This window comes from Plasmodium falciparum (genome assembly GCF_000002765.6).
Source record: "Plasmodium falciparum 3D7 genome assembly, chromosome: 13".
NCBI lineage: Eukaryota > Apicomplexa > Aconoidasida > Haemosporida > Plasmodiidae > Plasmodium > Plasmodium falciparum.
This window is the reverse complement of record NC_004331.3, coordinates 2,769,458-2,789,716: the sequence shown is the minus strand read 5'-3', so window position 1 is coordinate 2,789,716 and position 20,259 is coordinate 2,769,458. Positions and strand designations below refer to the sequence as shown.

Here is a 20,259-nt window from a genome sequence, read left to right as displayed (position 1 = left end):
GTGTAAAAAAAAAAAAAAGAAAAAATAGAATAATAATATATATAAATTTATTAATAAATTTTTTAAAAAGTAACACACACTCTTATATATAATGATCAATGACAATAAAATATTATATATATATTAAATAAATATATACATATATATATATAATAATACTTTTATTATGCAACAAATTAGGTAAAAGAAAAAAAAAAGAAAAGAAAATATATGAAACAAAATAAATATACAAAATAAAAACACTTCATGAGGAGATAATGAAATATATAATAAAATATAAATAATAAAAAAAACAATGAATGTTTTTAAAAAAATTTCAAAATATATTTAAAAAAAAAAAAAAAAAAAAAAAAGAAATTAATAAACTCATCATCATTTATAATTTCCTTCTTATAAATATATATATTTTTATATATATGCATATATAGATAATACAATTATTTATTATATATACTTATTTATTCCTTTTTTTTAATTTTTATTAATATAAAATAAGAAAAAAAAAATATAAAAGTAACATTATTATGCGTGTTTAAATAATTTATGAATCTTATTTTATATTATTCATTAATGAAATACAAAAATATATAAATATATATATTGTCTACATTTCATTTCCTAAATATTATATTATATGGTGTTATCTTCAATTCATATGCAAAAAATATCTTTCCTTTCCTCTCCTCATTTTCAAATATAAATATTTACTAATAATAAATTACTAAATATAAATATTTATTTTTATATTTATCTTTTAATTTTAATTTTTTTTTTTATCACCATATAAGAATCTTATGAAGCATTTAATTATCTTTTTTTTCTTGTTCTAATTTTGCTTTTTGGCAATCACATGGTTCTCCTGGTTTCTTTTTTGCTTTATTTTTGCATGTACATACATGTCCTCCATGTCCATGTCCGTGATCGTGTCCGTGATCGTGTCCGTGATCGTGTCCGTGATCGTGTCCATGGTCATGTCCATGATCAAGTTCATGAGCGTGTGCAGGTTTAATTGTGTGATCATGTTCGTGATCATGGTCGTGATCATGCATATATTCTGGATCAAAAAATGGGTAGAAATGAGGTGCATGGTGATAATGATGATAGTCGTCATCATTTTCTTCTTGTTCTAAATGTAACTTTTTGGCTTTATGTTCACTCTTGATCTGTAATAAAAATAATATAAAAAAATAATTAATTTGGGTTTATATATAATAATAAAAAGGTATTTAGAAATGTATCACTTAAAATAATAATATTACTATATTTCAAAAATGTATTATATATATATATATATATATATATATATACAAATACATATAATGAATAAATATTCTTATATTTTATAATGAACTTACTGAGTGGTATAAGAAGGCGTGATATAAAAGGCAAAATACAAATCCAAAAAACAAAAATAACAATAAGAATACACTATTCTTTCCATCTAAAGCTTCAGAAAGAGAAGCCTTAAATTGTTCAAACCACGTTCTCTTGTGATTTAACAAATATGCATGTTTTCCTTCACCATCAGTTTGATCATCATCTTCTGTTTGTGCATGCATAAAATTAGTAAACCAATTCCTAGCATAGTTATCAACATCCCTCATAAATATAAACATCAACTTCTTTAAAGTATTTTTATCAAAAAATCCAAATGGAACATCCATACCTTCTGTAGGTACATCTGCTTGAGGAACTGTTCCAACAGTAGGAACACTTTCTGGTTGTACTGCTGCTTGCTCTGCCATTTTTAGATATTATAAAATATAAATTTTATATAAACGGTATAGTAATTTATATATATAGAAAAAATAACAAAAAAATATATAAATTTCTATATAGAAATAAATGAAAAAATAAACAACAGGTTAAATTTCCAAAAAAAAAAAAAATTAAAAATAAAAATAAATGTATGCTAAAATTACAAAAGAGATATAAAGTGTATTGAAACTAATATAAAATTTTTTTTTATGTAATAATAATATATATATATATTATTTTTCAAAATATAAAAAGAAAAAAAAATATTCCACGAAAATTTCAACAAAGTGAAAGAAAATGTAAAAGAACTAACTAAATATTTATATATATATATATAAATATATTTTCCTTCAATATAAATACAATTAAAATTAAAAGTAATAAATAAAAAATATTGTATTTTCACAAAACTATTTATTTTTCTTTTAAATCACGTATTCTCAAAAAAATTTATAGATAACACTATAAGAACATGTAATTTTGGAACAAAAGAAATAAATAAAAAAAATAATTAAATAAATAAATAAATAAAATTAACACTAAAATAAATAAATCAGGTTTATATATTATATAATATATATATATTATTTTTTTTTTTTTTTTTATAATTATAAATCATAAAAAGAAATAATACAAAAGTTGTTTTCCAATACAATTAAAATATTAAAATAAGGAAAAAAAAAAAAACAAAAAATAGAACAAAAATATAAAAATATATATTATTTTCTTATTTGTCATAGAAATGTTTAAATTATTATAATATATATAACTCTATAATACAACAGAATAATGTTACATTATAAAAAAAATATATATATATTTTTTTAAAATATTTATAAATTTTACATATCATTCATATATAATTATATTATTTTCTACATTATATATTTTTTTTGTATTTCTTTTTTATAAAATATGCCCTATATATTCTTCACAAAGTAAAAAAATGGAATACATATTTTTAGTAAAAAATATATATTTTATAATATAAAAAATTATATATATATAATATATATACAATATAGAATATAGAATATGGTTAATTTCATGAATCAAAAAAATATAAATATATGAAGAATAGCAAAAATATATGAAATAAAATATAAAAATAATTTTAACATAATTGACATGTGAAAATATATATTTTTTTAAATTTCATGGATGAGGAAAAAAAAATAATAATAATAAATAAATAAAAAATATGTATTTCTTTAAAATACTATTCAAAATATAATTTTAAGAATATTATTAAAAATATTTTTTTATTATTTTTTTTTTAAATAATTTTTTTTTTTTAATTTATACAAAAACTCATGAAGAAAAAATACATATTATATAATATATTATAAAATACCACGGATTTGTGGATAATCTCTATATAATGTATTTATTTACGTTACATTTATATATAAATAATAAAATAAATGTATATGGTATACTTTTTTTTTTTTAAATTAAAAAAAAAAAAAAAAAAAAAATGTACAAAAAGTACTATAAAATATATAACGCATACATATTTCAATATAAAATATTTTAATTTTTAATTATTAAAAAGATTACGACAAATTGTGATATTTTATTTTCATTTTTTGTATTTTTTTATTTCGTTTTTATTCCAAGGAATATGTATATTTTGTACGTATACATTTTTTGGGTACAAATGCAATTTTGGAATTTTAGCTGTACTTTTCCTATTTTGTATATATATTTAATATCAATATATAATAATAATTTATATATAATATATTATATAAACGTATTATATATTAGTATATGTATTATTATTATTTTATATATGCATAAAAATATATTAATATATTTTTTCATACATTTTTTTCCCTTTCATTATTTTTCATATATATATATAATTCCACATATATATGGAGGATTAGTATAGAATAAGGATTTTATTAAAAAAAAATACAAAAAAAAAAAAATATTTTCTGTTTTACTACATTTTTACATATATATTAAAATAATATATGATAAAATATATATAATATGTAATTTTTATATTTTGTTAAAGAATACACTGGTTATATATAAATAGAGGAGGTTATATAATTTTATATAAAATTTAAAAAATAATAAAAAAGAATACCATAAAAAATTTTATATTATTTTATATATATAATAGATATATAATAAAATATGATATTATTTTTTTCTATTAGGAACATATATTATTATATATAATTTTTTTACCATTTCCCGAAAAAAAATATATAAGAAGAAAAAAATAAATAATTATATAAAAAAATCAATATTAATCATTTTACCTTTTTTAAATATTTTATAAAATAATATTTAAATATATATTTATTTCTTATATTATGCTATTAAAAAAATGAATTAAATGTAAATATATATATATATATATATAATTTCGAAAACGCAATAATTGATAAATTAAAAAAATATTAGATCCCTGTGTTTCATACATATTATATATTTTAATAATTCTATTAACATTTTATTCATATAAAAATAACGAATAATTTAGGATACCTACACGTTTTATAAATAATGTATATATATACTATTTGTTCATAACAAAATATAAACATATATATATATATATATATATTTATATATTTGTATACATTTACATATTCTTATGAAATAACACTATATATAATAAGAACACTTATATATAGAAGTACAGCAGAATACTAACTTTTTTAATTTGAAACTGTTAAATTAAAGAAAAATATACATTCCTTTTTTTACCTCTGCACAAAATTAATAGATGTATATATATATATATATATATATATGCTACTTATTATATTGTAAAAGTTCAATTTTTTAAACTATAAATATATATTATAAATATATAAATACAAAAAATAAATTACAGTTCCTTTGTATTTGTCCAATTTTTTATTCAAAAAAAGAATGGTTGTATAAAATATATATATATATATATATATATATATATATATATTAAATGTTCAATAACAAAAAAGAACGCATAGTGCATATCTAAAAGATTTTTCAACTTTTTCTAAGTTTTGTTCTTAAACACATGTATGCCTTTCAACATCTTTATGAACACAATAATTTATTTTTATTTCCTATTTTAATAACTCTAACGTTTTTATATGAAGATAATAAAATCCATGAGTTCTATTAAAATTTTTTTTTTCTTTTTAATTTTTCTCTTTTTAGAATATTCATCAATTATAAGAAATGATATGTTAAAATTGACATATAATTATATATATATATATATATTAAAAATACATTACATTATTTATAACATACTTTTATCATTTTATACATTTGAAATATGACCAATATAATATTTTTAACATATTTGTTATAATTTACTAACATAAAATTATTATTTCCACAGGAAAAAACAATTGTACATGTATATATATATATATATATATATATATATATGTAACACTATTATTTAAGATTCTATTACATAATTCATATATATTGATAGAAACCAGAAAGAAAAAAAAACAGTTGGAAATATTTTATTATTTCACGTGTTTATAAAATTGAAATATATAAAGACAAATAGCAACATATAAAAAAAAAAAAAAATTATAATAACAAAATAAATACATTCTTATGATTTTGTTACATTTTCATGCCTTAATATATAAAATTCAATATATATCATTAAAATTTTATGAATTCTAATATTTAAAGTCATTTATACTTTTTGAAAATTTTGAACTGAAAATAGTGTTATTTAATATATATATATAATATATATATGTTAAAAAAATATATTAATTAAAATTTGTAGGGAATTCAAAAACAATGGTATCTATTTTTTTTTTTAATATCACATGAATAAATTTTAAATATTCTCAAGTAAAAAACATTAAAACCTATTTTTTTTAAATACATTTATAATTCTGTATTAAAATAAATTATAATTAATTATATAAAATATAGATAAGAACAATTTTTTATTTTATTTATTCTTTATTATTTATATGGAACTTATATATATATATATATATATTATATTACTTTTGAAAAAATAATAATAAAAAAGAAATTCTATATAAATATTATATACAAAAAATTTTCTTTATATAATATATGGTAATATATATTATATATAATAAATATTTATTATAATAAATATAAATTTGCATCTGCCGGGAATCGAACCCGGGTCACTTCGATGGCAACGAAGTATTCTACCACTAGACCACAGATGCTCAAATAACATATTTTACATATCTAATTATTATTAAAAATGAAAAAACCCTTTTCTAAATATTGTACGTATAAATTATATTACTATTTTATTTTTTTCTTTCGTATAATTATAGTAAATTCATTTAACGTACAACTAACAAAAAAAAAAAAAAATTTAAAATAAATAAAAAAAAAAAAAAAAAAAAAAATTACATGCATTTCTTTTTATTTCTTAAAATTTTATTTTATTTCCTTATTATTTAAATTTTTTTTTTTTTTTCTACTATGTGACCACATTCTGTTTCAATATTAAATGAATATTTCTTATAAATAATATATAATCCTAAAAGAATATCGTTTTAAAGAAGAAATAAACAAGTACAACTATTTTTACTGTATTTTTTTTTTTTTTTTTTCTTAAGATTAAAATATTGAGAGGACATAAATTCTTATTTTAAGTAAAAACATATATATATATTATTATGATATATTTATCTATATTATTTTATTATATATTTCTTTTGATTTTTGAAATACCTTTTATTTTTACAAATATTAATGAATGGGCGTGTAGCTCAGCGGTAGAGCAGCTGACTGCAGATCAGCGGGTCCATGGTTCAAATCCGTGCGCGCCCTTTTTTTTTTTTTTAAATTTTATGTTAAAATTAAAATATTAATAATGTATATTTTTTGTTATATATATAAGGATATATTAATATTATAGTAAAAAATAATTAAATATTATAATATATATATAATAATATTTAATTTTTTAAAGGATGTGGCCTGGATTATAAATAAATATTTATTTTTATTTAAAAATAATAATTATATATATATATATATATATATGACATAATATATTTTATGCTTGGTTTTTTTTTAATCTTTGTAAAATCGTTTAGTATTATAAAACTTATATGTATATATATATTTAATATAATTAATACATTATTAAAATTATGATATTATAATAAAAACATATTTGATTTTCTATAAAATTAATATTAAAAACGTAGGTACATATATATATATAATTTTTACAATATTTTTATAATTTACATAAGAAAATAATCAGGTTTATATTGAAATATTACCTAAAATATATTTTTTTTTTTTCTAATTTTCATATTTAAAGACAATAATGAAATATGTTCGAATACTTATATTTTAAGGATGTATACTACGGTATAATTTTATAGGTTTTATTCAACATATTTATATACACAATAGCAAAAAAAAAAAAATAATAATAAAACAAATTAATGTGCGATTTAAACAACTAAAGTTGATGTATTTCTATATATCAAAAATATAATCATATTAAAATCAACTGTATCATCATAGAGTTTTAATTTTATGTAATAATAATATAATTTTCTATAGAATTTACAACTACGTATTTCTATTAAGTATTTTAAATTATTAATATCTATATATAATATTGGGTACACCTATAAAAGTTATATTTTTGGTTAATACATTATATATTTTAAAAAAACAACAGAAGATTATTTGGTTAATCCATAAATTCAAAAATAATCCATATGAACATAAGAAAAAGTAACTATCATTTATTCCATTCATAAAAAGAAGAAAAAAATAAAAAATAAAATAAAATTAACTACGTTATCTAAAAAATATAATTATAAAGTAATGGACTAAAAAATCACATATTTAAATTAATTTGGTATATATAATGTATTAATTTTACGTGTTTCTTCAGTATATAAGATTTGTTTTATATAATTTTTTCAACATATTATTCTCATATAAAAAAAAAAAAAAATTTAAGTAAAACATGATAATATGAATCATATATTTATTTATTATAAATAATAAGTACGTATTTTTATTAATACATATATAAATATATATATAATATGTTTAATTATATTACAATATAATATTTCTATATTTGTAATATTCAAAAATTTTTACTTTTTTCAATTCTTTATATATATTACAACATTTTATTAAAATGTAATAATAATACAAAATTTCTTTTATTACCATATTTTTTATATATAGCGTAAATATTAAAATATTTTTATTTTTTTTTTTTATATTTAAATTTACTTTCAAAGGTATACACCAGATGGGACTCGAACCCATAACCTTTGCCTTAGGAAGGCATTGCGCTATCCAATTACGCCACTGGTGCTAATTTGTGAATATTTGAAAATATAATTTACTTAAAATTTAATATATATATATACATATATATATTCTTTTGTATAAAATATTTTATTATATTCTATTTAAAAAGATACAAGTATATATTTTTATATTATTTTAAAATTTATGAATTTTACTATATTTTATTTATATAATAAATATTTTTTCAAAAATGAAATTTTAATTTTTCATATTTAAAAAATTTTTTTTTTTTTTTTTTTGAATTTTCCATATAAATAATTAATAAATATGAAAATAAATTAATATATGTATTGAATATAATAATTTTTTTTTTTATTCTTTTATTAATTTTAGAATAAGGAAAAAATAAAAATATCAATTTATTTACTGTTGTATATATATATAAATATTATATTATATTATATATGTAATATATATTTTTTTCTTTTATTTATTAAATTGAACAAGAAAGAAATACAAGGAAAAATTAATATTGGGCCTATGGCGCAACGGTAGCGCGTCTGACTCCAGATCAGAAGGCTGGGGGTTCGAATCCCTCTGGGCTCAATAAATTTAATAGTATAAAGAAAAAAAAAAAACTGTTATATAATTTCTATATCTTTCAAAATGTAAATAAAATAAGTTTACTAGTGGAATTATATTTTATATATATATAATTTTATTTTTTTAATATTTAAGCAAAATAAGAAAAACAATATACAAATTTATTTATTATACTTCTCATAAGAAATCATATAATCGTATTAAAAAAATATACGTATTACAGAGTGCAATAAACAGTATATATTTTACATTCTAATTTAAAATGAATTCATATATTTTAAAAAATCACAAAATAATTAAATAAATATTTTTTCATATTTAAATATAAGATATATATTATTCTATAATATAAGAGTACTTATTTTTTTTAATTTATTAAAATTATAGATAGATATATAATAATATATGTATGAACTTTTGGAATATTGACTTTAGCATTTTTTTGCTTTATTATTTTATAAAATTATTATTCCATTTCATTACATAACATATATTTAATATATATATGTATTTCTGAAGGACTATATATGGAACAATTCATTCTTCTCATAATATTTAATAATATAATAGATTTATTATTTAAAAAAAATATATATACTAAATGTTTTTTAAAAATATTATCCTTTTTTACTTTAAAAACGAAAACGAAAAAAATTAGGCCGGGCAGGAGTCGAACCCACGACCTCCCGATCCGTAGTCGGGCATTCTATCCAACTGAACTACCGGCCCTCATTTTTTTTTTTCATTAAAATGGTTAATATTATTAAATGAACAGAATTATATAATTATTTACATATAATTAAAAAAAAAAAAAAAATAAATAAATAAATAAATAAATAATATAATTTTCTTATATATTTTTTTACTATGGATTTAAAAAACATTATCATTATACAAATATTATTAAATATATTTTAATATCATTTTATTTTAATATGTACTTAAAGAAAAAAAATTTTAATAAATGTATAATATTTAAGAAAAAAAAAAAAAAAAAAAAAAAATATGTACAATTTTTATTCCATTATTAAAATGCGCTTTTTTTTTTTATAAGATTCCTAAAAATAAAGAAAAATAAATTATTTCCATAAATATATATATATAATATATTTTGTGTTATTATTTAGAATTACATTTATCTGTTCTTATTTTATAATAAAAGTACACAAAAAAAAAAAAAAAAAAAAAAAAAAAAAAAAAAAAATCTTTTACAATACATTGTATATATTTACATATACCGAAGAGAAGTTTCTATAATTAAATGTAACAATATATTAACTACAATGTTGTTTAATGTACTTTATATATGTTAATAATTGTTATATAATTTATATACTGTAAAAAAATATACATACGTTTAATTATATATATTTAAGTGATTATTAAAGGTATTATTCTTTTATTCCATGATTTTATATAATATCATATAATATGCCTTATGCAATTATATATATATATATATATATATATATATAATATAATAAATATATTCTCAATATTTAGAAGAACTAACGATATTGTATATTTGATGTATATGACCTTTTTATATCTCTTTCATATTTTGATATTTCATATTTTCATATTTTTTCATATTTTCATAATATTTCTCAAGTTCAATTTTTTTTTTTTTTTTTTTTTTTTTCACTTATCCCTTATGATATTTCTTATTTTATAGTTCAAATATTATTATAAGAAAGAAAAAAAAAAAAAAAGGATTGCTCAAAATGTGTCAGATACATTATATTAATTATTCTTTTATTTATGAATATAATTAATTTAACGTTTATTTTCATAATAAACTTTAAAAACTTTAAAATGTATTGTATAATATATGTATATATAAATATAAATATTTAGTTATATTTTTTTTTTTTTTTTTTTTTTTCATATGTATAAATGTATATATATACAATAATAATTTTTATTAATATAGTAATATTAAATTGAGAAGTAATATAACTTTATATTGATTTCTTTAAATAATATTATTACTATAATTAGGAAAATAAATATGAGGATAACAATTGATATGATAAATGAAGCAGAACAATCAAGAAATCCAGTTCTTGAAAATACAATATCTTTAAGAGGTTAAACATAAATAGAAATGTAAATTATATAAAATATATATTATATATATATATTGTGTGTATATATATGTATTATATATATATATATACTTTATTAATTAAGTGAATTTGTGCATATATTTTTATTCTTTTAGGTAATAAAATTAGTGTTATTGAAAACTTAAGTATAACAAAAGATTATTTTGAATGTATAGACTTAAGTGATAATGAAATAATCAAATTAAATAATATTCCATATTTAAAAAAATTAAAAACATTAATATTATGCAACAATAAAATAGCCAGAATTGATGCGGACATATTCGACAATTTACCAAATTTAAATTCATTAGTTCTTACCAATAATAAGGTAACAAATATATATTTATATGACCACATATATATTTTATTATCACAAAAATGATTATATCTCAATACAAAAAAAGAAAAATTATTTATTATGTATTTATTTTATTATTATTTTTTTTTTTTATATATCCCCCTATATTTAATATACATTTATGTTTTTTCATGTTCCTTAATTTTTTATAGCTAGAAAAATTAAGTGATCTTAAATCACTTTTTAAAGCCAAGAATTTAATAAGGTTGAGCCTATTGGAAAATTCAGTGTGCAAGTAATAATATATATATATATATATATATATATATATATATGTATATAATATGCCTATGCCCATATATATATATTATCATGATTACTCTTTTTTCAGGTTAGAACATTATAGAGAATATTTAATATATAATATACCCTCATTAAGATATTTAGATTTTGAAAAGATAAAAACAAAGGATAGAGAATTAGCAAATTCTACAATGGAAAATTTTAATGAAAATGATGATGGTAAAATGGAAATGTATATATATATACATATATATATTTATATATATATATATATATATATATTTGTGCCTTTTATTTAATATAAAATACATAAAAAAAAAATTATATATTTTTTTAATTTTTATAGAGAATGAAGAATCCAGTTAAATTATCCTTTCATTTAATTATTTTTTGAATTTCTTTTTCTTTTTTATTTTTTTTTTTTGTTTTTCTCCAAAAAAATAAATGAATTATTATTTTAGAAAATCTTTTATAAAGGAATGAACAAGTTAATATATTAAAAATTTCAGATAAATTTTGTTATACACATATATATATATATATTATATATATATATATAATTTGTTTTTGTTGGTGTCCACTAAATATTTATATATTTAAGACCATTTAAGAATATAGTTCAAATTATTTAATAATATGTTAAATACAAATATATTTTAAAAATACTTTTATGTATTTTTTATTTTCTTATATAATATTTTTTCATTCACGAAATTTATATTCTTATATTGACAGTATATGTTATATTGATATATGTAATATATATCACTATATATATATATATATATATATATATATTTATATAAATTCTTCTTTTTTCTTTTTTTTTGGTAAAAATTAATATTTTATATTTTAATATTATTTGTTTTTATATATTCTTTTCATTCTTTTTTTTTTTTTTTTTTTAAACCTTATAAAAGATGAGAAATTTTAAAATATGAAACATACATAAATCAAAAAAAAAAAACATATATAATTAATAAAATTATTATATATACCATTTGGAATTATCAAATTAGGCTTATCTTCTTGCGATATTACATATATATATATATATATATATATATATATATAATATATATAATATATTTATATTTAAATAAATATTAAATAATATGGAATAATTTAATAGTTACTCAAGAGAAAAGAAATATATATAATAATAAATAATACATATGTCAAAAATTGTATATAATTTCTAATATTTCATAAAATTATATTTTCATATATATTTTTTTTTTTACATATGTGTAATAGGAATGATAAAAAAAAAAAGAAAAGAAAAAAATTTTTTTTTTGGTTATAAATTAACCTTTTGAGAATATAATACAAAAGAATTATTATCAACTTCAAAAAAAACAAAAAAATATAAAATTAAAAAATATTAACAAAGTTCCGTTTTTTTTTTTTTTTCTTTTTTTTTTTTTTTCCATTTTGTAATATAAAAAAATATATATTTTGAATAAATGGAAAAGATGAGGAAAACATGAAAATAATATTAAAAATTACTTTGCTCTTTTCCGTAATAAACAATTTGAGTATATGTTTTAGAATATATGGTGGGAATAACAAAGGGAATTTATTTTTACATTCGAATAAAAGGAATAATATATTAAATAGAAATAAATATAACACAAATAAAAAATGTAAAAGTATATTATATAATAAGGATATAGAAAATAGTGACATTAGTAGTGAAGAAAAAGAAGCATTAATTAGAGAACAAATAAAAAAAGAAAAGGAAGAATATGAAAAGATTAAACAAGAAAATAAAGATTTTATTAATAATAATTTTGAATATATAAGTAATAATATACCTATAAATGTAGAAAAAAGATATGCTTATGAAAAATTTAAATATAGTCACGAATTACTTACGTACATATTTTTTGTAATTAATTTATTTAAACATGAACAATTTAAAAATAAACTATATAAAGAATATCTTCAAAAGCAGGCGTCAAAAGAAAATAAAAACGTCATTTCTTCACATAAAAATGATAAAGAACATGATATATCAGTTTTAAATAATACAGAAAATGACATGGTACACATACAAAAACAAAGAAACCATAACCTCATTTCCAACTTTATACACCGATTTGGAGATAAATTCAAATTCTTTAATACTCCTGAGAAAATTCAAAGAGAAGACTTAGCAAATATGTTTAAAATGGAACAAGAGGATAAAGAAAAATTCTTTAAAAAAATTAAAATAAAAAACGAAAAAACAAATGAATATTATTTTGTTATATATTATTGTAATTGGAAATATGAGTGTATGGCTTTATATAATGCCTTCCATAATATTTTAAACAATAATTATAATAATATAAACTTCTATGAAATCTTGCATAAGCAAGATGAAGAAAAACAAAAAAGTGAACTGGACGATGACGAACAAGAAATAGGTTCAAATAAAAAAGGCAAGAAAAAAATAGGAGATGAAAATGATCAACAAGAAGAAGATACTGATGAAAATGATTTAACGAAAAAAGATATTGAACAAATTAAACAAATGTATATTAAAGATTTACAAAGTAATAAAGTTATGGATATGGAAAGTTTACTAAATGAAGAATATAATATAAATGAAGAAAATAATTCTGAAAGAAATGATAAAGAAAAAGGTGAAACCAAAGGAAGTAATAAAGAAGGAACGACACCTACAGATAATACTACAGAAGAAACAGAAACAAAAACAAAAACCTTTCAAGAAATTATGGAAGAAGAAAAAAAAAAATTAGATGAAGAATTTTTCTTACATGGATATTCAAAATATGAAGATGAAGAACAAATTAAAAAAGAAGAAAAACTTATAAAAGAAAGTAAAAGAATTATCAAAGAAGAAAAATTAAATAGAACTCGATTAAATAGTAAAAAGGATTTTGATAATATACTTAATGATTTCTATATTTCTATGGATAATTATAAACGTTATTATAATTATTCAAACAATGATGATAACAATGATATAATAAATGAAGATACAAATGAAGATACAAATAAAGATACAGAAATAGAAGATCAAAGAAAAAGGAAATTAACAAAAAATAATGATAATCATATACATGCTACTGATATTAATATATCAAATTCTAATCAAGATATAAACAATAAAAATGTTGACCATGATGAGAATAATAAAACCAAAGTAAATATAAATGTTATCTTTGTTCGCATAAGTAATAGCACAGTTATTGGAAAAACTAAAAATATAAAAAAGAAAATTAAGAAAAAATGGATCTATTCACATGAAAAAGAAATTAAATTTTATGAATTAATTTTATCTCTTATGTTAAATGAAAATATCTATTATAAAAATATTCCACATATGGATATTTTTTCATTATCATATAATAAACAAAATTTATTTGAATTCTTTAACTCAATACAAACCAATTTAAAACATAGTTTTATTCATAAAAATAATGTTTATGATATATATAATCATATACACAATGGTGCTTTAGATATATATAATTTTAATATATATGATAAAAGCACATATGGGAATAGACTACATAATGATGATATGAATGTACAAAATGATGACATAAATTTACAAAATGATAATATGAATATACACAATAATGATATGAATTTACAAAATGATAATATGAATATACACAATGATGATGTAGTTATGGAAGAATTAGATATAAATGATGAAATCCATGATATGGAAAATTATGGAGTCATATATGATAATCTAGTAGATGATACAATTCAAAATGATATAAATAATAATGAAGAATATATGTACAATAATAATATGGATAATACAATAGATACAACCCCAATTAATACAAAAAATCATAATAAGAAAAAAAAAAGCAAATATGAAACATTATTTAAACAAAAATATATCAATGTTCTTGTTAATAATATTAGAAATAAAATATCAATTGAAAAAATTAGCTCCATATCAAATGTAGATAATTATTCAAACTATACAGTTGATACATTTAAACATATTTCTTTAAATAATATTTTTAAAAAAAATTCTACTCATGAACATTTTAAAATTGATACAAATTATGTATACTATTTAAATCATAAAATACCAAAAGATATCTTTCCATTTATTCTTCAGTTGTCATTAGCCTTTAAATATGAACACACACACATACTAATAAATGCACCCAAAAAGGTAGAATTTATATATAGAAATGTATGAAGACAATTAATTTTTTATACTCAAATATTTAGAGAAAGCTAAAGTTATCAAAATGAAAAGAAAAAAAAAAAAAAAAAAAAAAAAAAAAAAAAAACTACAATGATAATATATACATATATATATATATATATATATATATAGATAAATACGTATCTATTAATATTTGAACATTTTATGTCCAATAAATTTTTTATGTTTCCTTTTTATTTTTTTAATTTTTTTGTTATTTTTATTTTTAATTACATATCATTTATTTATTTTACATTTTCATTTTTTTTAATTATTTAAATAATATACGTTATTTAATTTAAACTTTAAAACCTTATAATTTTTTTTTTTTTTTTTTCCTTTAAATAGTTATTTATATAAATATTTATTATTTTTTCATTTAATAACTAATGTTATAAAAATAAATGAATAGGAAAGGATAAATTATAAAAAAATAAAAATAAAAATAAAAATAAAAAATAAATAAATAAATATATATATATATATATATATATATATATATATATATATAAAATAAAAAAAAGCAAATATAAAAAGATATGGTAAAAGACATGCTAAATGTAATTATTAAGTAATACAAATAAATATCCTTAATAATTCTCTTTTCTATTTAGACATTATTAAATTAAAAGGATAAACGTTTATTGATAACTACCTTTTTTGTTAACTTGGCACATATATACATATTAACGATAATAATTTCAGTTTTCCTTATTTTTACTTTTTAAACTTGCATACTTAAATATAGTAGCAAGTTCTAATAACTCCGATTCAAAATTATTTTCATGACACAATTGTAAGAATTGGTCGACATCAATATATGAAAGATAAGTCCTTAAAAATACTAAAGATTCTTTTAATAATTCTTTACTCATATAACTATTATTGGATTTTTTTAATTTCATCATTTTATCACATAACATAAATATAGATTTATTACATAAAAGAAATATTTTCTGAAGCAATTCATTTTTTTTATTCTCTAATTCATTTATCTGTTCTTCATTTTCATTTCGAGTTTGTTTCCTTCTCAATTTATTTTTTTCAATATCGTTAGCTTCTTTTAATATAATCAGATTATTAATTCCATCGTATAGCAATCTCACAACATAATATTCATCTAAAATAAAAAAAAATTAAATAAAATAATAATAATATATATATATATATATATATATATATATATATATATATATTAACATACTATATATGTAATATAGAAAAGATGTACGGGAAAATAAAACAAACAATATTGTTATTAACAAAAAAAAAGATAAAATGAAAAATAATTCCATACATACAAATACACATAAAAATATATTGTTCTAAATATTTATTCTCCTTTATTATATATTTGCTCTTACCCAAATTAGCATCATCCAATTTTTCAAAAATAAAATGCATTACAGAAAATTCGTCCACAATCAAGTTTTCTATTAACAAACTTATTACAATATTTAAGAGAACCGAGTTGTTAAAATGAGAATATACAATATTAATAAGGTCCATTTCAAATACCCTCTTATCATCATCGGACGAAAAATTTTGAGCATCTTTGTAATTAAGGAGTATAATGGAATGGTTTTTGAATGCTTGTTTTAAAGAAGAAACATTAGATGAATCAAACAGTATAAGAGATTTAAAAAAAAGAATAAATAAATCATAACTATTCCAAGAAATAGAATCTTTTAAAAAATCATTTTCAAATACATAACTATTAAACATATTTCCATCTAAATGATTATTCGAAATATTACTTATTATATTCATTATATTTTGTGATAAGTTAGCAAAAAATAAAGGCACATTATTTAAAAAGCATTTACCATTTAAAAAGTTCATAAAACCTTGAATTAATATATTCATTGAATCATTAAATTTTTTAATTGCATCATCTTTTGTATGATTCTCATTTTTTTTTAATAGTAAAGATCTATCTTGTATATTATTTATTTCATCATATGTATATTTTATCATACTATTAAATATTAAATATTCATGAAATTCATCATGTTTAGTATCAATAACACATTTAAAATTATTACAATAATTAATAATACATCTTGGAATCAAATTCTCTAACTCATTTTTATATACTAAAGAACAAGATTTAAAATAAAAATTACGACACCATTTTCTACAATGTTTCTTCTTTATAACACAATACATTAATTTTGTAAATTGCTTTAAATTCTCACATAAATCTAATTTTTCTAATTCCTCATTAAATGTTTCATAATCAAACATATAATCATTATTATCATTATTATTCTCATCAAGGTCAATCTCACTTTCTTCAAACGTGTAATCATCTTTATCATTATTATTATTATTATCATTATTATTATCTTCACACAAATATTCATCATCACTATATTCATCAGAATTATATTTTACATCAGCTTCTATACAAAATGGAATTTTACTATCTAACATTTTTAATTCATTTAAGGTTTGTTCATTCTTTTTTAATATAACAACATTTTTTTTATTGTTTCTATTAAATGGAAATTGTTTTTCATAACCTTCATTTAATTCATCATCATTATTATTATCATCATTATTATTATCATCATTATTATTATCATCATTATTATCATCATTATTATTATCATCATTATTATCATCATTATTATCATCATTATTATTATCATCATTATTATCATCATTATCATTATCATTATCATCATTATCTCCAATCTCATCACGAGTTCTCTTTTTTCCTTTTTTATTCTTCTGTCCCTCCGATTCATTTACACCTCCTGTTATTTCCTCCACATTATTCTGCATATTCTCCCCTTGTACTTTCAAAATTTTATTCTTGTCATTATATTTTCTTTTAAAGAAATTTTCCTTACTTTTCAATAATTTATGCTCATATGAAAAAAATGTCAACATGCATAAACATAATTCCATGAATAAATAAAATGACTCGTTATCTAATGTTCCTATTTTCCTTAAAACATACTTAATACATCTAATAATAACAGTTCCTAAATTTTTATTTATTAATAATAACCTATTAATTAAAGATATATAAAAATAATAATTCTTTTCGTTAAAGGAACACAATAATTTATTCACAATACATTCTATTAATATATTATTATATAATTTACTTTGTAGCTGTACATATATCCCTAATACTTTCGAACTGAATTCAACACTATCTTTATACAATTCCAAGATATCTAATACATGTTCTTGTATTAACCATATATCATGCATATTTTTATATGCTTTTTTTTTTTTTTTTCTAAAATCAATTTGCAAACTACTAATATATTCAACACATTCATAATTTACAAAATGATTAATATTAATACATTTTTCAATTATCGAGGGTAAACTTATTAGATTGGTTTTTAAATTACCCCCAGATGGGTCTTCATTATTATTATTAACATCATGGTTATCTTCATTATTTTGATCACTTAATTTATTCCTCTCTAATATATTCGTAGTAATACTTTCTATATTCCATACGTGATCATCTAACTCACTATTTTTTTTTAAAAATATTTCTTGGAATATTTCCTTTTGATAAAATCGATGTGTTGCCACACTTTTCAAATTGTTTTCTAAATATTTATTTAAAGCATTTTTTAAATAATATAACCTATCATTAAAATTATCACTATGTATTATACTATTAATATAAATATAAATATATTCAATAGTTGTTATATCATTATTATCTATGTCAATATTATCAATACATTCTTGTCTTTTTTCAATCAAATCAAAACTATTATGTAATAAATTATCCAATACTCCTTTATTTTCATCATATATATTTTTAGATATATAAAAGAAATTACTTAAAAGCATATATAAAATATTATCACCCTTAATATATTTCTTCTCTTTATATAATTCTACACATAATTCATATAATTTATTAAATAAATCTAAACAATATTTAAAATCATATATATGACAACAACTTAAAGATATTATACAACGAAACCATAATAAACATTGTAAAGGTTTATCCTTAATAAATACTTCAATATTATGATTTAATTTTAAAACAACATCTAATTTTAATTTTTCATTATTCTTCGTAATTATACCTAATATTGTAGCATATATACCTATCTTTACAGGCATATAAAATATACATTCTAGTATCGTATCAATGCACTGTTTTGTTTTACTCTTACTTATCTTCTTACATAATTCAAAAATATCTTCACTATCTATTAATTTATCTCCTATTTTTATTATTTCATTCTTAATAAAATGAAATTCGATATCCTCCATGGTTATAAAAACAAAGTAGTATATATATAATATATATAATAAAATAAGGGGAAAATATATCAAAGCAAATAAAATGCAATAGAAATAAAGAAGAAACTAACTACGATCCATAAATATATTATCGTATGTATATTAATATAATATATTACTTTAATTAACCCCACATACAAAAAAAAAAAAAATATATATTTATATATATATATATATATATATATATGTATGTATTTATAAGTTTCTTAATCCTTTCTATTTTATTAATATGCTATACATATATGTATATATACAAAAATACTCATTTATAACAATATTAAATATAATTACATTTATTCAAAATTTGCCAAAATGAAATATATATATATAAATATAATACATTATTATGTAAATATCAAATAAAATTCTTGAAAAAAAAATATACATAATAATATATTTTAAAAATAATATTATGAACCTTATATAAT

The 20,259-nt window shown here is 17.0% G+C and overlaps 4 protein-coding genes and 5 non-coding genes across 9 annotated transcripts; 4 read left to right on the top strand and 5 right to left on the bottom strand.

Moving 5' to 3' along the window:
- Window positions 1-803: 803 nt before the first annotated feature.
- On the bottom strand, window positions 804-1,745 carry PF3D7_1370300 (membrane associated histidine-rich protein 1; the record flags this gene model as incomplete). Its single annotated transcript, XM_002809070.1, has 2 exons — window positions 804-1,163; window positions 1,356-1,745. 2 exons carry the CDS (start codon window positions 1,743-1,745, stop codon window positions 804-806), a joined length of 750 nt encoding a protein of 249 aa, XP_002809116.1.
- A 4,135-nt stretch (window positions 1,746-5,880) lies between these two features.
- PF3D7_1370200 lies at window positions 5,881-5,951 on the bottom strand. The gene has a single exon. It is a non-coding gene; the product is annotated as a tRNA-Gly (tRNA).
- A 544-nt stretch (window positions 5,952-6,495) lies between these two features.
- On the top strand, window positions 6,496-6,567 carry PF3D7_1370100. The gene has a single exon. It is a non-coding gene; the product is annotated as a tRNA-Cys (tRNA).
- Window positions 6,568-8,021: 1,454 nt separating this feature from the next.
- Window positions 8,022-8,095, bottom strand: PF3D7_1370000. The gene has a single exon. It is a non-coding gene; the product is annotated as a tRNA-Arg (tRNA).
- A 470-nt stretch (window positions 8,096-8,565) lies between these two features.
- On the top strand, window positions 8,566-8,637 carry PF3D7_1369900. Its single transcript has one exon. It is a non-coding gene; the product is annotated as a tRNA-Trp (tRNA).
- Window positions 8,638-9,289: 652 nt separating this feature from the next.
- On the bottom strand, window positions 9,290-9,363 carry PF3D7_1369800. Its single transcript has one exon. It is a non-coding gene; the product is annotated as a tRNA-Arg (tRNA).
- A 1,282-nt stretch (window positions 9,364-10,645) lies between these two features.
- On the top strand, window positions 10,646-11,712 carry PF3D7_1369700 (U2 small nuclear ribonucleoprotein A', putative; the record flags this gene model as incomplete). Its single annotated transcript, XM_002809069.1, has 5 exons — window positions 10,646-10,724; window positions 10,859-11,073; window positions 11,256-11,338; window positions 11,435-11,565; window positions 11,693-11,712. 5 exons carry the CDS (start codon window positions 10,646-10,648, stop codon window positions 11,710-11,712), a joined length of 528 nt encoding a protein of 175 aa, XP_002809115.1.
- Window positions 11,713-12,832: 1,120 nt separating this feature from the next.
- On the top strand, window positions 12,833-15,526 carry PF3D7_1369600 (conserved Plasmodium protein, unknown function; the record flags this gene model as incomplete). The annotated part of the gene is made up of 1 exon (XM_001350370.1): window positions 12,833-15,526. The coding sequence occupies one exon, from the start codon at window positions 12,833-12,835 to the stop codon at window positions 15,524-15,526; it is 2,694 nt and encodes an 897-aa protein (XP_001350406.1).
- A 710-nt stretch (window positions 15,527-16,236) lies between these two features.
- On the bottom strand, window positions 16,237-19,801 carry PF3D7_1369500 (conserved protein, unknown function; the record flags this gene model as incomplete). The annotated part of the gene is made up of 2 exons (XM_002809068.1): window positions 16,237-16,655; window positions 16,900-19,801. The coding sequence occupies 2 exons, from the start codon at window positions 19,799-19,801 to the stop codon at window positions 16,237-16,239; spliced, it is 3,321 nt and encodes a 1,106-aa protein (XP_002809114.1).
- Between the last annotated feature and the right edge of the window lie 458 nt (window positions 19,802-20,259).